Raw genomic sequence first — 16,237 nt, forward strand, 5'->3', positions numbered from 1 at the left:
GAGAAGGACACTGAAGACAACTGAACTGGTGTGTTTGGGGCTTTCAGGAGCTGAACTGACACCGAGACATGTGACCATGGATTAATGAAACACTCGGGCGTCTGTGAAGGGTAAATTCCACTCTGTGTGTGTGTGTCCATCTCTTTACCTTAAACATAAACTCAGACGGACTGAAGGTCAAAATGATTCCAGAAGGAGACTCCAACCCGAGTCTCAACCGTGATTTTCGTCACCTCCTGAAATAAAGAACTAAATCCGTATTTTTAAATCATCTTTACGTTTCCTACTTCAGGTTTTAACAGATGATCGCATCATCGACTGATACCTGATGCCTCAGGAAAATTATCTGATTGATAAAGTTATCTTTGTTCTGGATGCGAGCTCAGGTAGATCAGATATTTAGAGGTTCATCTGTACTCATGTTAGTTCAGATCCTATTATCGTCTCATTTAATCATAAAACATGCACCACAGAGCAGGGCTTATGTATCTTCACAAACACACACATAATGGTTTTACATTCTCTGAAAGGACATAACGCATTCCAAAGCCCCTTAACCTATCCTTAACTATCACAACTAAATGCCTAACCTTTACCTGAATCCAATTCTAACCCTAAAGCCAGGACTTAATCCTCAAAAGCCCCAATAAACAACCAACTAGAGCAGGGGTCTGCTTCTGCGGCTCTAGAGCCTCATGTGGCTCTTCAGCCCCTCGGTAGTGGCTCCTTCTCGCTTTGAAGAAAAAACTTTTCATGTTTTTCACACTTTTTTGTCAAGTTAAAGGTGTAAATAAAAGTGTTTTGGATATTTTGTCCATCACATCCAATTGAAAAACCTCCCCTGAAAGCCATTAAAGTAATGCATACATGAAGAATTTCACATTTGGAGTCCTGTCCATGCTTAGATCCATATACTTAGGCCAGGCAGATTTTCTCATACATAAACTACATAAAATTGTACAAAAAATTTCATCTCAAAGTCATTTTTCTACACTTTAGAGGTTTGGTATCAACGTGCGACAAACTGTAGTTCTTTGAATATAGTATATGTGTAAAAACAACAACTTTACATGTTATTTTATCTTCATTTTAAGGATGAAATAGGTTTTTTGCGGCTCCAGAATAATTATATTTGGGTGGAGAGGGGACAAAAATGGCTCTTTTCATTCTAAAGGTTGCAGACCCCTGAACTAGAGTGTACATGTGTACACACACAGACACGCACTCATCGAGCAGCTGTTTACCTGCAGCCCAGATGTGCAGCTGATGTTTATCTCAGCTCTACATGCTCAACTGAGAAGGTAGAATGAAGAAAATGATTAGCAGTAGAAAGTCCAACCGAGTTCAGACGCACCGACGCACCTGAATTCTCTATGAGAAGGGCATTAAAGGGATAACCCAAGGGTTTTCTCTTGAAGTGTGTTTGTGTTAGGCATTGACATAGCGTCACCTCTGACTAAGACATGGGGGCATGGCTGCCAGAGGGGACAAAGATAAACAGATTTTAGCCACTTAAAAAGGCTCACTTATTCAAATCCATGTCAGCTTAAAACTACAACATCTTAGGAACTTGTTCACGTCTTTATCCCACTATTTGAGAGCTTTTTTCCGACACTTTGTAAACTGCCCGCCCAAGCCCATATGGAAAATCTAATCAGTTTAAAAGTCCAAAACTCAAATTTTGTGTTTGAAATCCCTTTTGTCTTTTTTTGGATGGATGGACACCAGGAAGCAGAGAAATGGAATGTGTCAACTCTCTGACTAAGAACTCAACAGGAGGACTGAGTTCTGTTCAGTTGTTTTTGTTTTGTTTGGTTGTTTGAAGACTCGGTGCGTTTACATGCATGTTAAAAGTCTGATTTTAGTCGGACTAAGACAATAATTTGGTTTTCGTAATGTCATGTAAACACGTTAGTCCCATCGTTAGTAAAATCGAGCAAGTCTTAATCGGACTAACGTACCTGAATAATGAGATTCATAGTCACAATTACTCCTGCATGTACACGCTTAGTTGGACTGGAGTCAGACTTGGCGTACTAGCTTATGGAGATTTAAATTGTCTTCTGTTGTTTTGTACACAATGTACAAATTAACATCGCGTTTATTGTTGATTGTTTTGGTTTGTTTGCGTGTGTCACTTTCTTTGACACGTAATTTGCAGCCATTTACAGGGTTTGTTGTTTTCAGACAATGGCATGTCTTTATGTCAAAGGTTCACGTGTACCTGTTTACGTGTGTGTGTGTTTCTTGTTTCATTGCCAAACAGAGGAAAGGGAGCCGGGGTTGTTGGTACCTGCATCACTGCTATGTACCGTGTAAACATACACACACACTCACAGATGGAGCATTTAAGAACCTGATCTGCTGATACGGAGATTTTCTGAAAACAAGTTTTGACGTGATGGAGGCCTTCATTTTTTTTTTTTTAAGAACCCTTTAAGTCCCGCAAGGGGAAATTCAATTCTGCAGTGAGTTAGTGAACACACACAGCACACAGTGAGGTGGAGAACATGCTAACCCAGCGCAGTGAGCTGCCATGCCAGTGAGCGGCGCTCGGGGAGCAGTGAGGGGGTTAAGTGCCTTGCTCAACAGCACTTCAGCTGCGGACTGGTCGGGGATTGAACCGGCTACCTTCCGGTCTCGAGCTCGAAGCCCTAACCACTAGGCCACAGCTGCCCGAAAAACAAAGGGAAATTCAATTCTGCAGTGAGTTAGTGAACACACACAGCACACAGTGAGGTGTAGAACATGTAACCCAGCGCAGTGAGCTGCCATGCCAGTGAGCGGCGCTCGGGGAGCAGTGAGGGGGTTAGGTGCCTTGCTCAACAGCACTTCAGCTGCAGACTGGTCGGGGATTGAACCGGCTACCTTCCGGTCTCGAGCTCGAAGCTAACCACTAGGCCACAGCTGCCCATTCTTACTGTCTCATTGGTTTCTCTTCTTACATTTTGACTTTATATCCTGTCATCACTTCACGTCATGTTTGTGAAATGTTAAGCTATGACATCGACCGCCATCACAGAGGGTGCGTTTGTTTTACATCCTGCAGTGTCCCTTAAGGGTGGATCAACATGCATCATGTTTTATTTTAATGGTGGCTTTACTGTCGTCAGATTTAGTTGGTGTGTACTATCATTGTAAGAGCTGGTGGAAAAACAAGGACTGAAATTAGACATATGAAGGAAATCAAGTCAATCAAAGTTGATTTTTCTTTTTGTTATTATTTACTGATTATTTTTGATCGATCTAATGATTCTTGAAGTTAAGACATTAAACAAGGAACAGAAAATGCAGACACACAGACACACGTGATTAATCATTCCTTTAAAAAAAGCAGGAGTAAACAGGCTGTGATAAACAATAGAGGCCCTTCAAAAATTTCCAGGACCGGCCTAATACTTCATCACACACACACACACACACACACACACACACACACACACACACACACACACACACACACACACACACACACACACACACACTTCCCAAACACATTCCAATGTTGTTGTGGAAAATCCTGAAGAGTCTCAGCGTCTCAGTTTAACTCGGTGAGGTCACAATATGAAACTAATCTCTCTTTCTCGACATTCAAATCAAGTCTTGTTAGTCACGCGAGTAAAGAGGACAATGCTAAGGCTTCATGCTAAGCTAACTGCTTTTATCGTAAAGTGCAAGAGGGACACATTTTAATATGTTTCTGGGTAGAAGTCCAACTTCCTTTCCTCATTTTCTGTCCCGCCTTTCACTAAGGGTAGGAACACACACAAACTTCACCATCATCATTGTAAGAATCTCAGCGCCCAGTGGCTTTCGAGATGTTTGATCAACTATTTGAACTTAAGAAATGCAGGTTAAAACAACAGTCACCAAAAAAAGAAAACACGTGAACATGTCGAGGCGCAACTGTAACTCAAACATGTCCTCGTCTACTGATGCCATGTTTGTTGCAGTCAGATGTGTGGAGATATGCAAGCAGTGACGTCACATACTCTGTAGTGGATCATAAAAACTACAGCTCTGATCATCGTTTATAGCAGCTCAGTGAAGATAAGACCTCTTATCATTGACATCACCAACGGGGTCTAAAGGATTAGTTTGACATGTCATTTTACCACAGGAAACGTTCTTCAAGCACTTCATCCATGCTTGATAAACCGCGGAAAACTACTTGAAAACAGGATTTGATGGAAGACTTATTTACTGCTCTATTCGCACGGGATTAGCATCACGTGGGGTAATGTTTCCTGACCTTTTTACCCAAGGAAAAAGTCGCCATAATCTCTACTGACATTGTCCGGTAATGATTATTGACATGGCACATTCGGACAGGACTAAAACCACTGAGAAGCTCTGGTCATAATTAATACAATAGTCTCACTGCTCTGGGGCGCTAACTTCATGATGAAGTCAAATTCAGTAGAGATGCCCAACCCTAAACCTTTGACCAGTCTATAATGTGTGGAATCGTTGACATGTTTTTTTCTTACCCGACAGTGGCTCTCTGGGCTTCACCTCCTCCACCACCTCCTCGTGTACAGACGCGTCCTCGGTGCCCTGCGACGTGCAGTCAGCCATCGACTCCTTCTTCTGCTTCCCCCTGCCGACCATCTTCATGAAGGACACGCGGCGGCTGTTGGAGTCGCACTCGCTCTCCGTACAGTTCAGCTCACCATTGAACGACTCCTTGTAGGAGCTGAAGGTGTCGCGATATTTCCCTGCAAACCTGGAGGGATGTGAAGACAGAAAAGGTCAAATCTGTGATCCCAGCTCTGGCCCCTCCCACCCAAACTCAGAAGTACCTGAGCAAACTTCCTTCCGAGCTCCTCCTTCCTCTCTTCTTCTTCTCTCCAGGTGACGGCGTTCCCTGCACTGTCCCTTGTGGGGAGGGAGTGGAACTTCCTTTGCTTCGTGCCGACGACCTCAGTGACTTCCCCAGCTTTCCCAGACTCTTCAGCGGTGACTTGAACTTGAAGGAACCCTTTGCTGAGCCACTGCCTCCACCACCACTTCCCTTCTTCCCCTCATTGGCCTCGTTCTCGTCCTCTTCGTCCTCAAACGGGTTGCGGTCTCTCGGCACGTCGCCATCCAGAAGCGAGCTCCCGGGAGACCAATGGTTGTCGGGACCGCCGTTGTCGTGCATGCCGTCGTCGAAGGGGTTGTGGTGGTGATGGTGGGGGGTGATGTTGAGGCTCATCCTGCGGAGAATCCAAGCGTTTTCGAGGGTCGGACCGCCACCTTTCAGACGCACCGGGAGGTTCTTGAGGACGGGCATGATGGAGGTGGGGGAGGGGGGACGGGGATGTGGGTATCTAAGGAGGGAACAGAGCCGGAGGAAAATCTGTGACTTTGGAGGGATGAAAGCACGAACAAGATATCAGACACAACATTGTCATAAAGACAATGAGAGACGATGCAAGTTCATAACAGAGATTGTTTGGAATTACAAAGTTTACAGTAGCCTGTTGGAAAAAGCAGCAAACGCATTACGATCATTTTTTTTTGCTTTTTGAATTGGCTAAAATCGGATTCTCTGCTGCTGGCAGCCATGTTTTCACTGAGATGAATTCATTACAGAACTTTGACAAGTGTTGAATAAAATAAATCTTGATGTCGTCATCACATCATATAAATACCATACGACGGACCACGTGGCCCGGATGATCTAAACAAGCTGTAATTGGATCGTATTGTATGGCATCACCATGTTCACAGACATTGAAACTGCATGAATTAAAAAATAAACAAAGAAAGACTAAACAATAATGGAAGAAAAAAGCTATTCCATATATGACCAGAACATTCAAACTAAATTTCAATGATACACTAAAAATATTCTCAAATCAATCAAATCGAAATAAATTAAATATTTCTCTCTCTCATAAACCATGATGATATGTAGTAAATAATAACCAAATGTGGCCAAGATTTACTTAATGCATTCAGGGTTTTTATACAACATGAAATTGATTATCACATTTTATTACTTTTGACCTCAGAGGATAAATACTTATAATCATTTCCTCTCTCAGTCCTCACAATCCAGCAGCTGACAAATCTGTCCTGATGCCATGGCAACAGAAAATGCTTGTTTCTGATTTGCTGTGACAACACGGAGGGTTTCAGAACCAAGGACTCTTGAAATGTCTTTGTCCCCTTGAAACAAAGATCAAAGATCCAATACCAAAGTGCCCCAGGCAACAGGAAACGCCGCTCTCTGATTTGCCGTCGGGTGTTTAATGTTTTATGAAGGTCCACAGTTCAACCTTTGTTCAGAGGCCGAGGTGTGCCAACCTGGAGGTAACCGTGGCAACGACACCGATGCTGGGCCACACCCCAACACCCACATGTTCCCACAGACATAAAACATTAAGACAATAAATTGTCAAACATTAATGGGCACAGGCGGAACAACGGTGGCCGTGTCAATGATTCACAGGAAAAGTCTTTATGACTCAAACTCAAACAAACTGACACTTTAAGCATTTTCATACAGCGATAAGGAGGATTTGAGGGAAAACGTCAGAGGGGGACACGTTATTGGGATTTAAGAGTACATTCTAATCAAAGAGCAGATTTAAGGGACAGTCCAAGGTTTTTATCAAGTGTAGTTGTTTGACAATTTCTCAACGGCCAAATACATAAACTGAATGAATATCTGTTGTTTGTAACTAAAATGTTCAAAACCGTTAGTGATGTATTGGCATTCAACCAATTACATTTTTAATTTACCAATTACTTAAGTGCGCGTAAAAACAAACAAATGAGAAACTTGCACCAACCAAGAGTTCAGTCTTTCACGAGGTTCCCTGGAAACAGTTTTGTCACAAATGACAGACATTTTGACTTTGAACGCGTGCGTGTGTGCATGTGTGTGTGTGTGTGCGTGCGTGAGCGGATGTTGTTCATGTTTTTAGTTTCCAGTCTCACCAGCTCAGGCCACACTGCGACAGCCAGAAATAGGCACACAGACACACACACACACAAAGAGGAAAACACACACTGGTGCTCAGCGTGCAGGGCCAAGTGGGAAGTGATTCAACAACGTTGGTTCCATAAATACCCAGCAGCCCCGGCGGCAGGCTCAGGAAACCCACGTGGAGCCCAGTGGCACTCACACACAACCTGTTTTTCTTCAAGAGGGTCTCAGGGCATCACGGAAGCTCCGGGACCCAAACAATGGGAGCGGAAAGGACAGCGATAGTGTGACAGGTCTCGCTACATGCCACTGGGGGCGTGGTCCAGTCACAACATCCAGACCACCATAACTGTGGAGGTGTACGTGCAAAATGTTGACAAAGAAACCCACTTAAGAGGCTCACCTTATAAACTCTGTCAACTATTCATTCAAACCATTGTCATATAGGACAATCATATGCTCAGCATTGAAGTATTTTGTTTTTGTGTCTGTGGCAACATTTCCGCGCAGCATACACAGCAGACTCTTGGAGTCTGGTTGTTGTGTTTAGAACATTAAACCTCCAGATCCACACGTTATGAATGACATGAATTCCCCATTTGTCAAAGGGAAGTGTGTATCAACACTCACATTACTTGGTCCCTATGAGTGGCCATGACTTGGTCACTATGAGCGGCCATGTTGGTAGCCTAAGATGCGGCAAAACCGAACGGGACTAAATCCACGAAGATTAGCCGATGTATCGCAGAACTCAACAGACTGAATATCTCGGATCCTATAATGTTCAGACGTGCTTTTACAAGTTTAGAAACAGGACATTATTCCAGATCTACAGTATCCTGACATGTTCAGCTCCCTGATTAGCTTCCCTTCATCTTACTCCAGAGTTTACAAGAGCCTGGAGGGAAACAAACGGACAATATCTGGCTTTGTGACAAACATTAAACTCCAGAGTCTACCGGCTAAAGATAGCGCTGTTGTCACTGGACGGGTAAGTGTCGCGTTTGCATAACATCAGCATTTGCAATGGGCCAGTGTAATGTAAATAATTGCTGTGTATGGACTTGTAGGTCAGTTAGACCAAGTCCATTATTTACAGAGAGTTAAGCACTAAATCTGTTGCTTACTGGGTTTTCTTCTACTCTCTGTGGAAGACCTTTGCCGTCTCTCTGGATCTGTGCGAATCTGGTCAAATGTTCTCCTTTTATACCGTCTCTGACTGTTTTGGCAGCCCATTGCCAAGTAGAAAGGGAGCTTGGCTTGTAACCAGAGGGTTGCCGGTTTGAGTCCCCACCAGGTCAAAAAAGAGCTGGTCCGAGCAAGGTACCCAACCCCAATTGCTCCATGGGCGCTGCTCAGTAGCTGCCCTCTGCTCCTACTTCTAGGAAGGTTTCTAGTAGTGAATTTTGTTACAAGCAGAGAAGGAACTTCCCTAACAGGTCTGATAATTTTTTGTAATTTAATATCAACTAAGATGTTTACTTTTATGATCAAAACAGCCGGCGAAGAGACGAGTTGTGTGACATGTTGCCTGATTTATGGGTCGTCTAGTACTGTACATGCGTCTATAGAGGTGAACAGCATAGTATCCTGCCAGAGGGCGTTACCTTGGTTGTCAGCTACCGGAGCTCTTTTCAATGCAGGAGGAAGTTGCATTTGATTGGGTCAAGGTAAGGGACAGCAGCTGATTAGTTGACAATACAGTCCGGCGACTGGAAGAGGAAATACCAACAGCATGCTGACGGGTGTATAGCAAATGGGGGACCAACCAAATCCCGTACCAGGGGTTACACATCTGTCACATTTCTATTAATATCTCTTGCATTTTTTTTTTAATCCATACAACATCACATGTGAAATTTCACGCACCATAATAAGTCACCTGCCAAGTTTGAAGCCTTGAAGCGAACCTTTGGATTGTCATGCGATTAACAGGCAGAGAGACTGTTCCTTGCATTGCTGGAACAGTCTCTCTGGATAGGTTCAATCCTAATGATGGGCCAAGGGCTGGGGTGCCCCTGAGCAAGGCAATCAATCCCCCATTGCGGTTTGTGGTGTGTGTTCACTACTGGTGTGGTGTAAGTTTGTATATGAGATAATAAGTTGAAGATTTTTGATAATTGCCAAGTTGTGATTACTGGAATGTTTTTAAAACCCTAACACTTTAATGGTTGGTTAGCTAATATGCATCATATTTTCTTCAAATAGATTTTAAATCCATTAAATCATTTAATTACGGTAGGCCAAATCATTTTTTGGCCATAAAATTGCCAAGCATTTTGTGGAAAAAACTTAATCAAGGCAGCATCTGTCCCCTTGAGACCGTGAGCATGTTTTAGTGCAGCTAAAACATTATGCGACGGTCGAGGTTGCGATCTTTCAGTGTCACAAAACACAAACAGGAAGCCAGGAGCAGAAGCTGTTATCCAATCAGACATGGACACAGCCCTAAGCCTTGACCTGGGATGAAGGTGGAAAGTGGCCAGTTTGATGACTAATGGCCGTATAGATAATAAGCTGATGGATGTCTGTCAGGAGGAAACAGTGAGAACACTCAGTACGTTCAAAAATAACAACAATTCAGACGGCTCATCACTCACTTCCTGCTCACACTTTATCACTATGGGATACCATGTATAAGTGCATGCAGAGAGTCGCCAACAAACAGCTGCTATAAACATGACTTCTTCATACTCAAATTGTTCACTTATTTCTCAGATCTGTTGTCAAACTCACAACATGTGTCAAACACCTTTTTGGTTATTTTAAATTGAACGTAAAAGTTTCAAGTCTACCTGGAGATATTAAAAACAAGGGTTTAGCATGTATACAAAAAGATGTTTCAAGAAAAACATCAAGTCCACTTGCTGCTGAACTATGACCGGGGATGAATTAGAATCTACAAATTGAACACCTAATTGTAAGGGATTGGAATTCCTTTCTGGATGTATAGAACCGTTCCTGCTTATAGCTAAAGCCGTCTTACATAAGCATGACACAATTCATCCTGATCTGTTACCATGTCGAAGAGACAGACCTATCTGAACTTGGGACTTCCCATGTTAAATCTAATTTACCCCCAAATGCATAGTAGATTCTACCAAAATGTAACCTCGCAAGAGCAGGTAGTAAAAAACCGGTAAGAACTGTACAGTGGAAAAGCGTCATAACAGATGAACCCATGTCGATGAAAACGTAACCTCTTTGGCGGAGCTAAGAGCTCAGACAGACAAAGAAAGTTGTTATGTCAGACTGATCATAGATCAGTGGCCGTTTGTGTTTCCAGTGAAGACTCATCAAGAGTGGATGATTGATGAACGTTGAGCTGATAACGAAGACCTTTATTGGCTCCAAAGTCCCATCAGCCACCACTGTGACGTCTTGGGTAAAACTGACCCACCAAGGTTGATTATCCAAGTTTGACCTGACCTCATGAGAGGATTATGACAAAATAAATGAAATAGCCATGAGGACAAAAATGAAGGGAAAGCGTTCTTCATGGAAAAGGTCAAGTGTCAACTGCGTTCAAAGGGAAAGACTAAGGATATGGTTATTCTTCTTCAAGGTATAAAGTCAGGTGTTTAACATTCAAGACACAGAGTATGGACCTTTCCATTAAATCCAGAGATAATAAGAGCAGGATACATAAGTTTGCCTGCAGGCAGAGACACTGAGGGACAATGTGGGCACCAGCACAAAAATCTAACACGTGAGCTCTGTGAGGCTACAGGACGCCGGCCCACATTTTACACCATTTCAATACTTCTGAAGCTGCTTCGAGGTCCGTGATCCATGCCGCATCTGTATCTCATTTAGCCTAAACTGCTGATTCAGCAGTGTTTGAGGAGGACAGCTCTGAAGACGGCTGTTCACAAAAATGTAACTTCATCTCGTCCCCGAAGACGAATGTGGTGAAGTACAGTGGAGACCGGAAGGAAGTCACACAGCGCAGGTTAATGACAATGTGATGAAAAGATGTTCTGGACTAAAGTTGGTCCATAACAATTTGAACTTTTGTTCCATATATTGTGTTACATTTTAAACAGCCTCAACAACAGTCCAGTCAGCTCTGAATGGACAGTCACTTTAAAGTATGCGTCTGAAATGTGACACATTCCTGGTCCATTGTGAGCACAGCAGTATCCATGGCAACAATGGCATCTGGTCAAATCACTCAGCCATGTCGTTAACGTGATAAAGGGATAGTTTGTGATGTGTTAGATTAGGTTCTTAGACATAGCCAGTGTGTTACATACAGGTGAGTGTGTTCCATGTGCCACAGGTGTCACAATATCTCTCGCCCTGTGTGCATGGGTTTTCTCCGGGTTCTATGGTTTCCTCCCAGAGTCCAAAGACATGCAGATTTGGGGTTTTGGCATTTTGGACACTGTACATTGACCGTAGGTGTAATTGTGGTCCTGTGATGTCCAGGGTGTACCCCACCTTTCGCCCTATGTCAACTGAGATTAAAAGCACTGGTCTGGGAAAGCGAGTTGTTAACAAGGTGACACAAACTTCCATTTCCTGTTGGAAAAGGCTATATAAAAGCAAGATGAAGAGTTGAACATATTCGTAAGATATTGTAGACTTGAACTGATGCAGGTTTTATTAGCCGAGTCTTTTTTAAGGGGTTGAATATCTGTTTTCCCTACTGGCGTCCCCTGACAGACATATTTTCACTGAGCCCCATTTACTAAATTAATCACAATCTATTTTGGTAAATTTGTATTTTAAAATCATTAAAACAAGCTTTCTGAATGTTCAGCTTTTTAAAATGTGAAGATCTTCTGGGTTTTTTGATCCATAGTCAATATAGGGCTGAACGATTCTGATATGATTTGTGATATCAGAGGGAATGGTCATTTTTACATCGTAATTTGCATTTTCATTCAATTTTTTTTTTTTAATGATTACTGTGTGATATTTGTGCAGATCTGGGAGACAAAAAGACGTTCTCTTCAGTCTGTAGAATAAGAAGTGTCTAGATCGAGACAGTAATTAATATAAAATTATATTTCGACACACATTGTGGTTTTAAAAAATATTGCGGCTCATGCCATTTGAAAATTGCAGTAGCCCTAATCCGATCCAGTCCAAAGCACATTTCAAAAACAACATTGTCGACCAACGTGCTGTAGTACAGCAACAAAGCAAACATTTAAAAACATAAATGATGGTGATGAGCGTGTCTAATGCGAAGACGCAAATTAACCCTTTCACAGTTTGGGACCTGCTACTGCTCACCCCATCATGAAGAGCGTTACAGTAATCCAGTCGAGTAGTTATGAAGGCATGCATGAGTTTTTCAAGGTCGTGCCTCAGCAGAAATGATTAACCTCAGTTTATTTTTCATATAACTAAAAATAACATTAAAAATGAATGTTTTTGTTTTGTGGAAAAAACAACACATTCCAGAACATCATAATTAATCGACGAGATAACTGACAGATTAATAGATTATGAAAATAAGCGTTAGTTGCAGCTCTACCTTTGTACAACTAACTCAAAACTACCATATTAATGTCAGACTGATGGCACGCGTGATCGTCGCTTTAAGTTCATGCACTCAGGTCGCCGACAACACAGAGGTCATAGTTCAAATGGCACAGAGGAGAGTTCAGACAGAAAGAGAAGTTTATCAGTTCTGCAGGAAGTCAGAATGTCTCCGTCAGCAGGACTGTGGAGGGTCATGACAGTGAGAGTTCATTCATTATTCACTGCTTCATTTGCTCTTCGAATCCAGTGTTAACCTGGCTGAGCGTGTGGGTGTGGTGAAGGAAAAGACTGTGGACACTGATCCCTCTTCATTCCTCATTCTCCCGTTTGTTTACAACCTTAATGCGACAATGACTCTCCTGACTCAGCAGCCGGCGTCATGTGTCAGTGAAAGCAGCAGCAGCAGCAGCAGCAGCGGCCGAATGAAGCCACAATGTGCACATGTCAGAGATGCCTCTCTGCTGCAGGACAAAACACACAGTGAGGACGGATCATCTGAATCAGCATCCATGGTGCAACAGACAACAGACAACACTGCACACTGAGATATCACTAGTCCAATAAAAACTCAAATATACTTGATAACTTCATTAATTATTACACAAAGTCACTAAAGTAAAACACTAAAGGAAGAGTTCAGTAATTCTATTTTCTGTGACTTTTAATGTTTTTGTGTCAAAATCATGTCACTCCCACTGCTGCTAATCAGTTTAGTGCAACTCTCCATTGACTTCCACTCGTTTGGACAGCCTAACCAAAGCACTGTCCCAAACCTTAACCAGAACCATTTAATGACTTAACCCAACCTTAACCTAACCACAATCCACAAGTTTAGCAATACACTGAACCAGTTCCTCAAAAATGAGGTTCTGGTCTCCATGACGACTACCACCTGATTAGGGTGGCAGAGCAAAGAGTCATGAAGACAAAGTCACGAAGGACATTTACTCACTAACTATTCCTGCAGGCCTAAAACGCACCATGAAAGTCTAAGTCATCCAGACATAGATCATACACAATCAATTAATCAATTAATTGATTAAATAATAAATCAATCAGAGAAACTCTAAGTCACAGTGGACAACGTGTCCTTCACTGCACACACACACACAAACAAACAAAAAGGAAATTTCCGACATGATATAAGACGATTCACGTCATAAATCACTAAGTTTTATAATGTCTTTTTGGAATTAAACAACTTTAAAAAAGCATATATAAACTTTTTGGACTCACTGCTGAGACTCATGTTGGCGGATCAGAGGCTCACAACAGCATCACAACCCGGGACCAAAGCATCAGAGGCGGCGGACACGCGGTCAGAGTGTGGCGGAGATCCGGCGGTGCCTGTCCGTGCGTCTCCAAGTGTCCTTGTCCTTCTGTCTGTCAGTCTCTTCTCGCCTTCCGCTCTGAACAGCCAGTAAACCCTGACTGCAGCACGCAGATCGAGGAATGGCTCGACGTGGGTGGACCTAACGTTTGACTCCACCCAAGTTGAGCCACTTGCCCAATAGCAAGCGGAAGAGGGAGAACGTATGTTTGAGTTCAAAATATTGCGCGTTTTTCTGAGGAAAGAGGTAAGTTGCCGTTCGTTGTTCGTGTAAATTATGAACTAATTTATGGATAAACGAATAAGTTGATTGGAGAACTATTCATGCAAGTAACGTGTTTACTTAAGGCTCATGTTTATCGCGTGTGAATAATAGCATTTAGATGGTGTTTTTTTTGGCAATTTTCAAGTAGAAAATCCAGGTTTATAAACACAGTATCTAATCACAGCGCTGTGTTTTTGCGTTTCTACCCTAGAATATGTCTGAGAGAAATAAAGAAGGTAATCAATAAATCATTCACTTGAATTAGAATATGATAAAGCGCAATAACAGGATTTGAATATCAACATTTAATCTTTGCGTAGCGTATCAGCTGATCAGTGAGTCAGCGGCGAGTGTTGCGTTCACGCGCAGTCGGAAATGTCAATACCACTGACAAGGCATCATATTCTCGCGCAGTGAAAGTGGCGTTTTGTCATATTTTTTTCTTGTATGGCATTGTCATAAACTTACATATTAATACTACTCTGTGAAACTACTCATATAATATCACAATAATACAGATATAGTGTTTTGAAATGGTTCCCACTGACCGTGAAGGCACCGCGTCAGCCAATGACGGTGATGACGCATTTAATTGTAAAATATGTAACGACGCGAGTACTTACTGTTATATTAATATTTTTTGGGCGGAAACACCGGGTTCTGTGAAACACACACATGCCACAAACTTTGTGCCGCAACATTCATGTCCAATTCTTCTCTTCGGTTGATTAAAACTGAGAATATATGAACTGGAGTGAAGCGTGAATGTCCCAAAATAACTAGGAACTCTTCCGGGATTTTGTATTACAAATGGCGGACAGGTGAAGAAGAAGCTACGGCAGAGAGTGAGCGCGGCTTTTCAACTACCTGGTAGTTAGCCTAGCATTAGCGCCAGGAGAGCAGTCGCCAGTTTACTCGTCATACTTGCAATGGTCGGTGAGGGTTATCTGTCATTATCTTATTCAGTGGTTAGCTGTGGGTCGACTGGCCTCGCTTTTTGAGTTGAAGACGTTTCACCTCTGATCCATAACAGTTACTTAAGCTTCTTCAGTTGTGACTAATTAGCGCAGGGATCTGCAACCTGCTGCTCGAGAGCCACTTCCGCCCCTGTGCAGTGGGGACCGTATCTATGTTCCCCGGGGTCCTATGTTCCCCGGGGTCCTATGTTCCCCGGGGTCCTATGTTCCCCGGGGTCCTATGTTCCCCGGGTCCTATGTTCCCCGGGTCCTAGTGTTTTATTATGTTGTGCACGATCACATTCAATGTCTACATCAAATGCAATATATTTTTTAAAAGCCTTGACAAGCTTGTGTGTGAAATATGGGAAGCCATTCCCAACACTTAAAGGTGAAGTAAGTAGTTTATAGTGCCATCTAGAGGAGAGGCTGAAATTTACAACAAAGAACTGCTCCTCTGCTCACCCCCTCCCTTCCCTGAGCACTACGGTATCCTCAGCTGGTCAAATGTCGTCCTCGTCGTCTTTCTCCGTGTCAGCAGATGAGGTTCGTGGGCGAGCTACCGCGGCCGTAGCAGACGAAGCGGAGAGAGAGGAGGCGGGACTTCCGCTACAAGTAAAGAGACGCTTGATTTGTTCTCTCGCGTTTGTCCTTACAGGCTCCCGTAGAAACATGGCGTCTCGCTGCTAACAGTGGCTATGCAACCGCGGCCCGCGACCATGTTATTTTACATGACTTTTTGAAACACTACGAAAATTAAACAAAAACTATTATACAGCGACTAGACAATGCAGGAGCATATAATATGTATAAAAAAAAGTGGATTTTGGGTTATATAAACCCATAAATACTACACATTGTCCTTTTAAAGGAAGTAATGTGTACTTGGAGTCCTGTGCATCTTTGGCTCCACATCATTTTTATTTATACCAGGCAGGTGTTCTCTCAAGCATGAACTACATACTATCCAAATATTTATTTAATTATTTCAAAGTAGTAGTAGGGTATAAACAGCAATGAAAAGTCAACAGTTTTCTTTTTGTAGTTCTTAAATTTTGCAACTGCAATGAATTATCGTTCTTTATTTGTATAGTATATCTGCATAAAAACCTTTATACATGTTATTATCTGTATTTTAGCTCCAGATTCATTTTATTTGGCGGAGACGAGGTCTTTTCATCCTAAAGGTTGCAGACCGCTGGACTAGTGGGAAGTAAGTACCAGGTATTTAACTTCTGAGGCATGTCCAGTCGCCTCACAGCTAACTACTG

At 42.6% G+C, this 16,237-nt stretch overlaps 1 protein-coding gene across 1 annotated transcript in view; it reads right to left on the reverse strand.

Moving 5' to 3' along the window:
• Positions 1-16,237, reverse strand: part of exoc3l2b (exocyst complex component 3-like 2b) — a gene marked incomplete at its 3' end in the record, with an annotated part of 31,448 nt that overhangs the window by 10,496 nt on the left and 4,715 nt on the right. Inside the window, exons 2-3 of the mRNA XM_083887087.1 lie at positions 4,803-5,312; positions 4,491-4,726 (exon numbers count right to left, since the gene is read on the reverse strand). Coding sequence (XP_083743213.1) covers positions 4,491-4,726; positions 4,803-5,275 — 709 coding nt within the window. The 5' untranslated portion in view covers positions 5,276-5,312. The remainder of the gene's footprint in view (positions 1-4,490; positions 4,727-4,802; positions 5,313-16,237) is intronic.

The sequence above is a fragment of the Microchirus variegatus genome, assembly GCF_963457635.1.
Source record: "Microchirus variegatus genome assembly, chromosome: 3".
NCBI lineage: Eukaryota > Metazoa > Chordata > Actinopteri > Pleuronectiformes > Soleidae > Microchirus > Microchirus variegatus.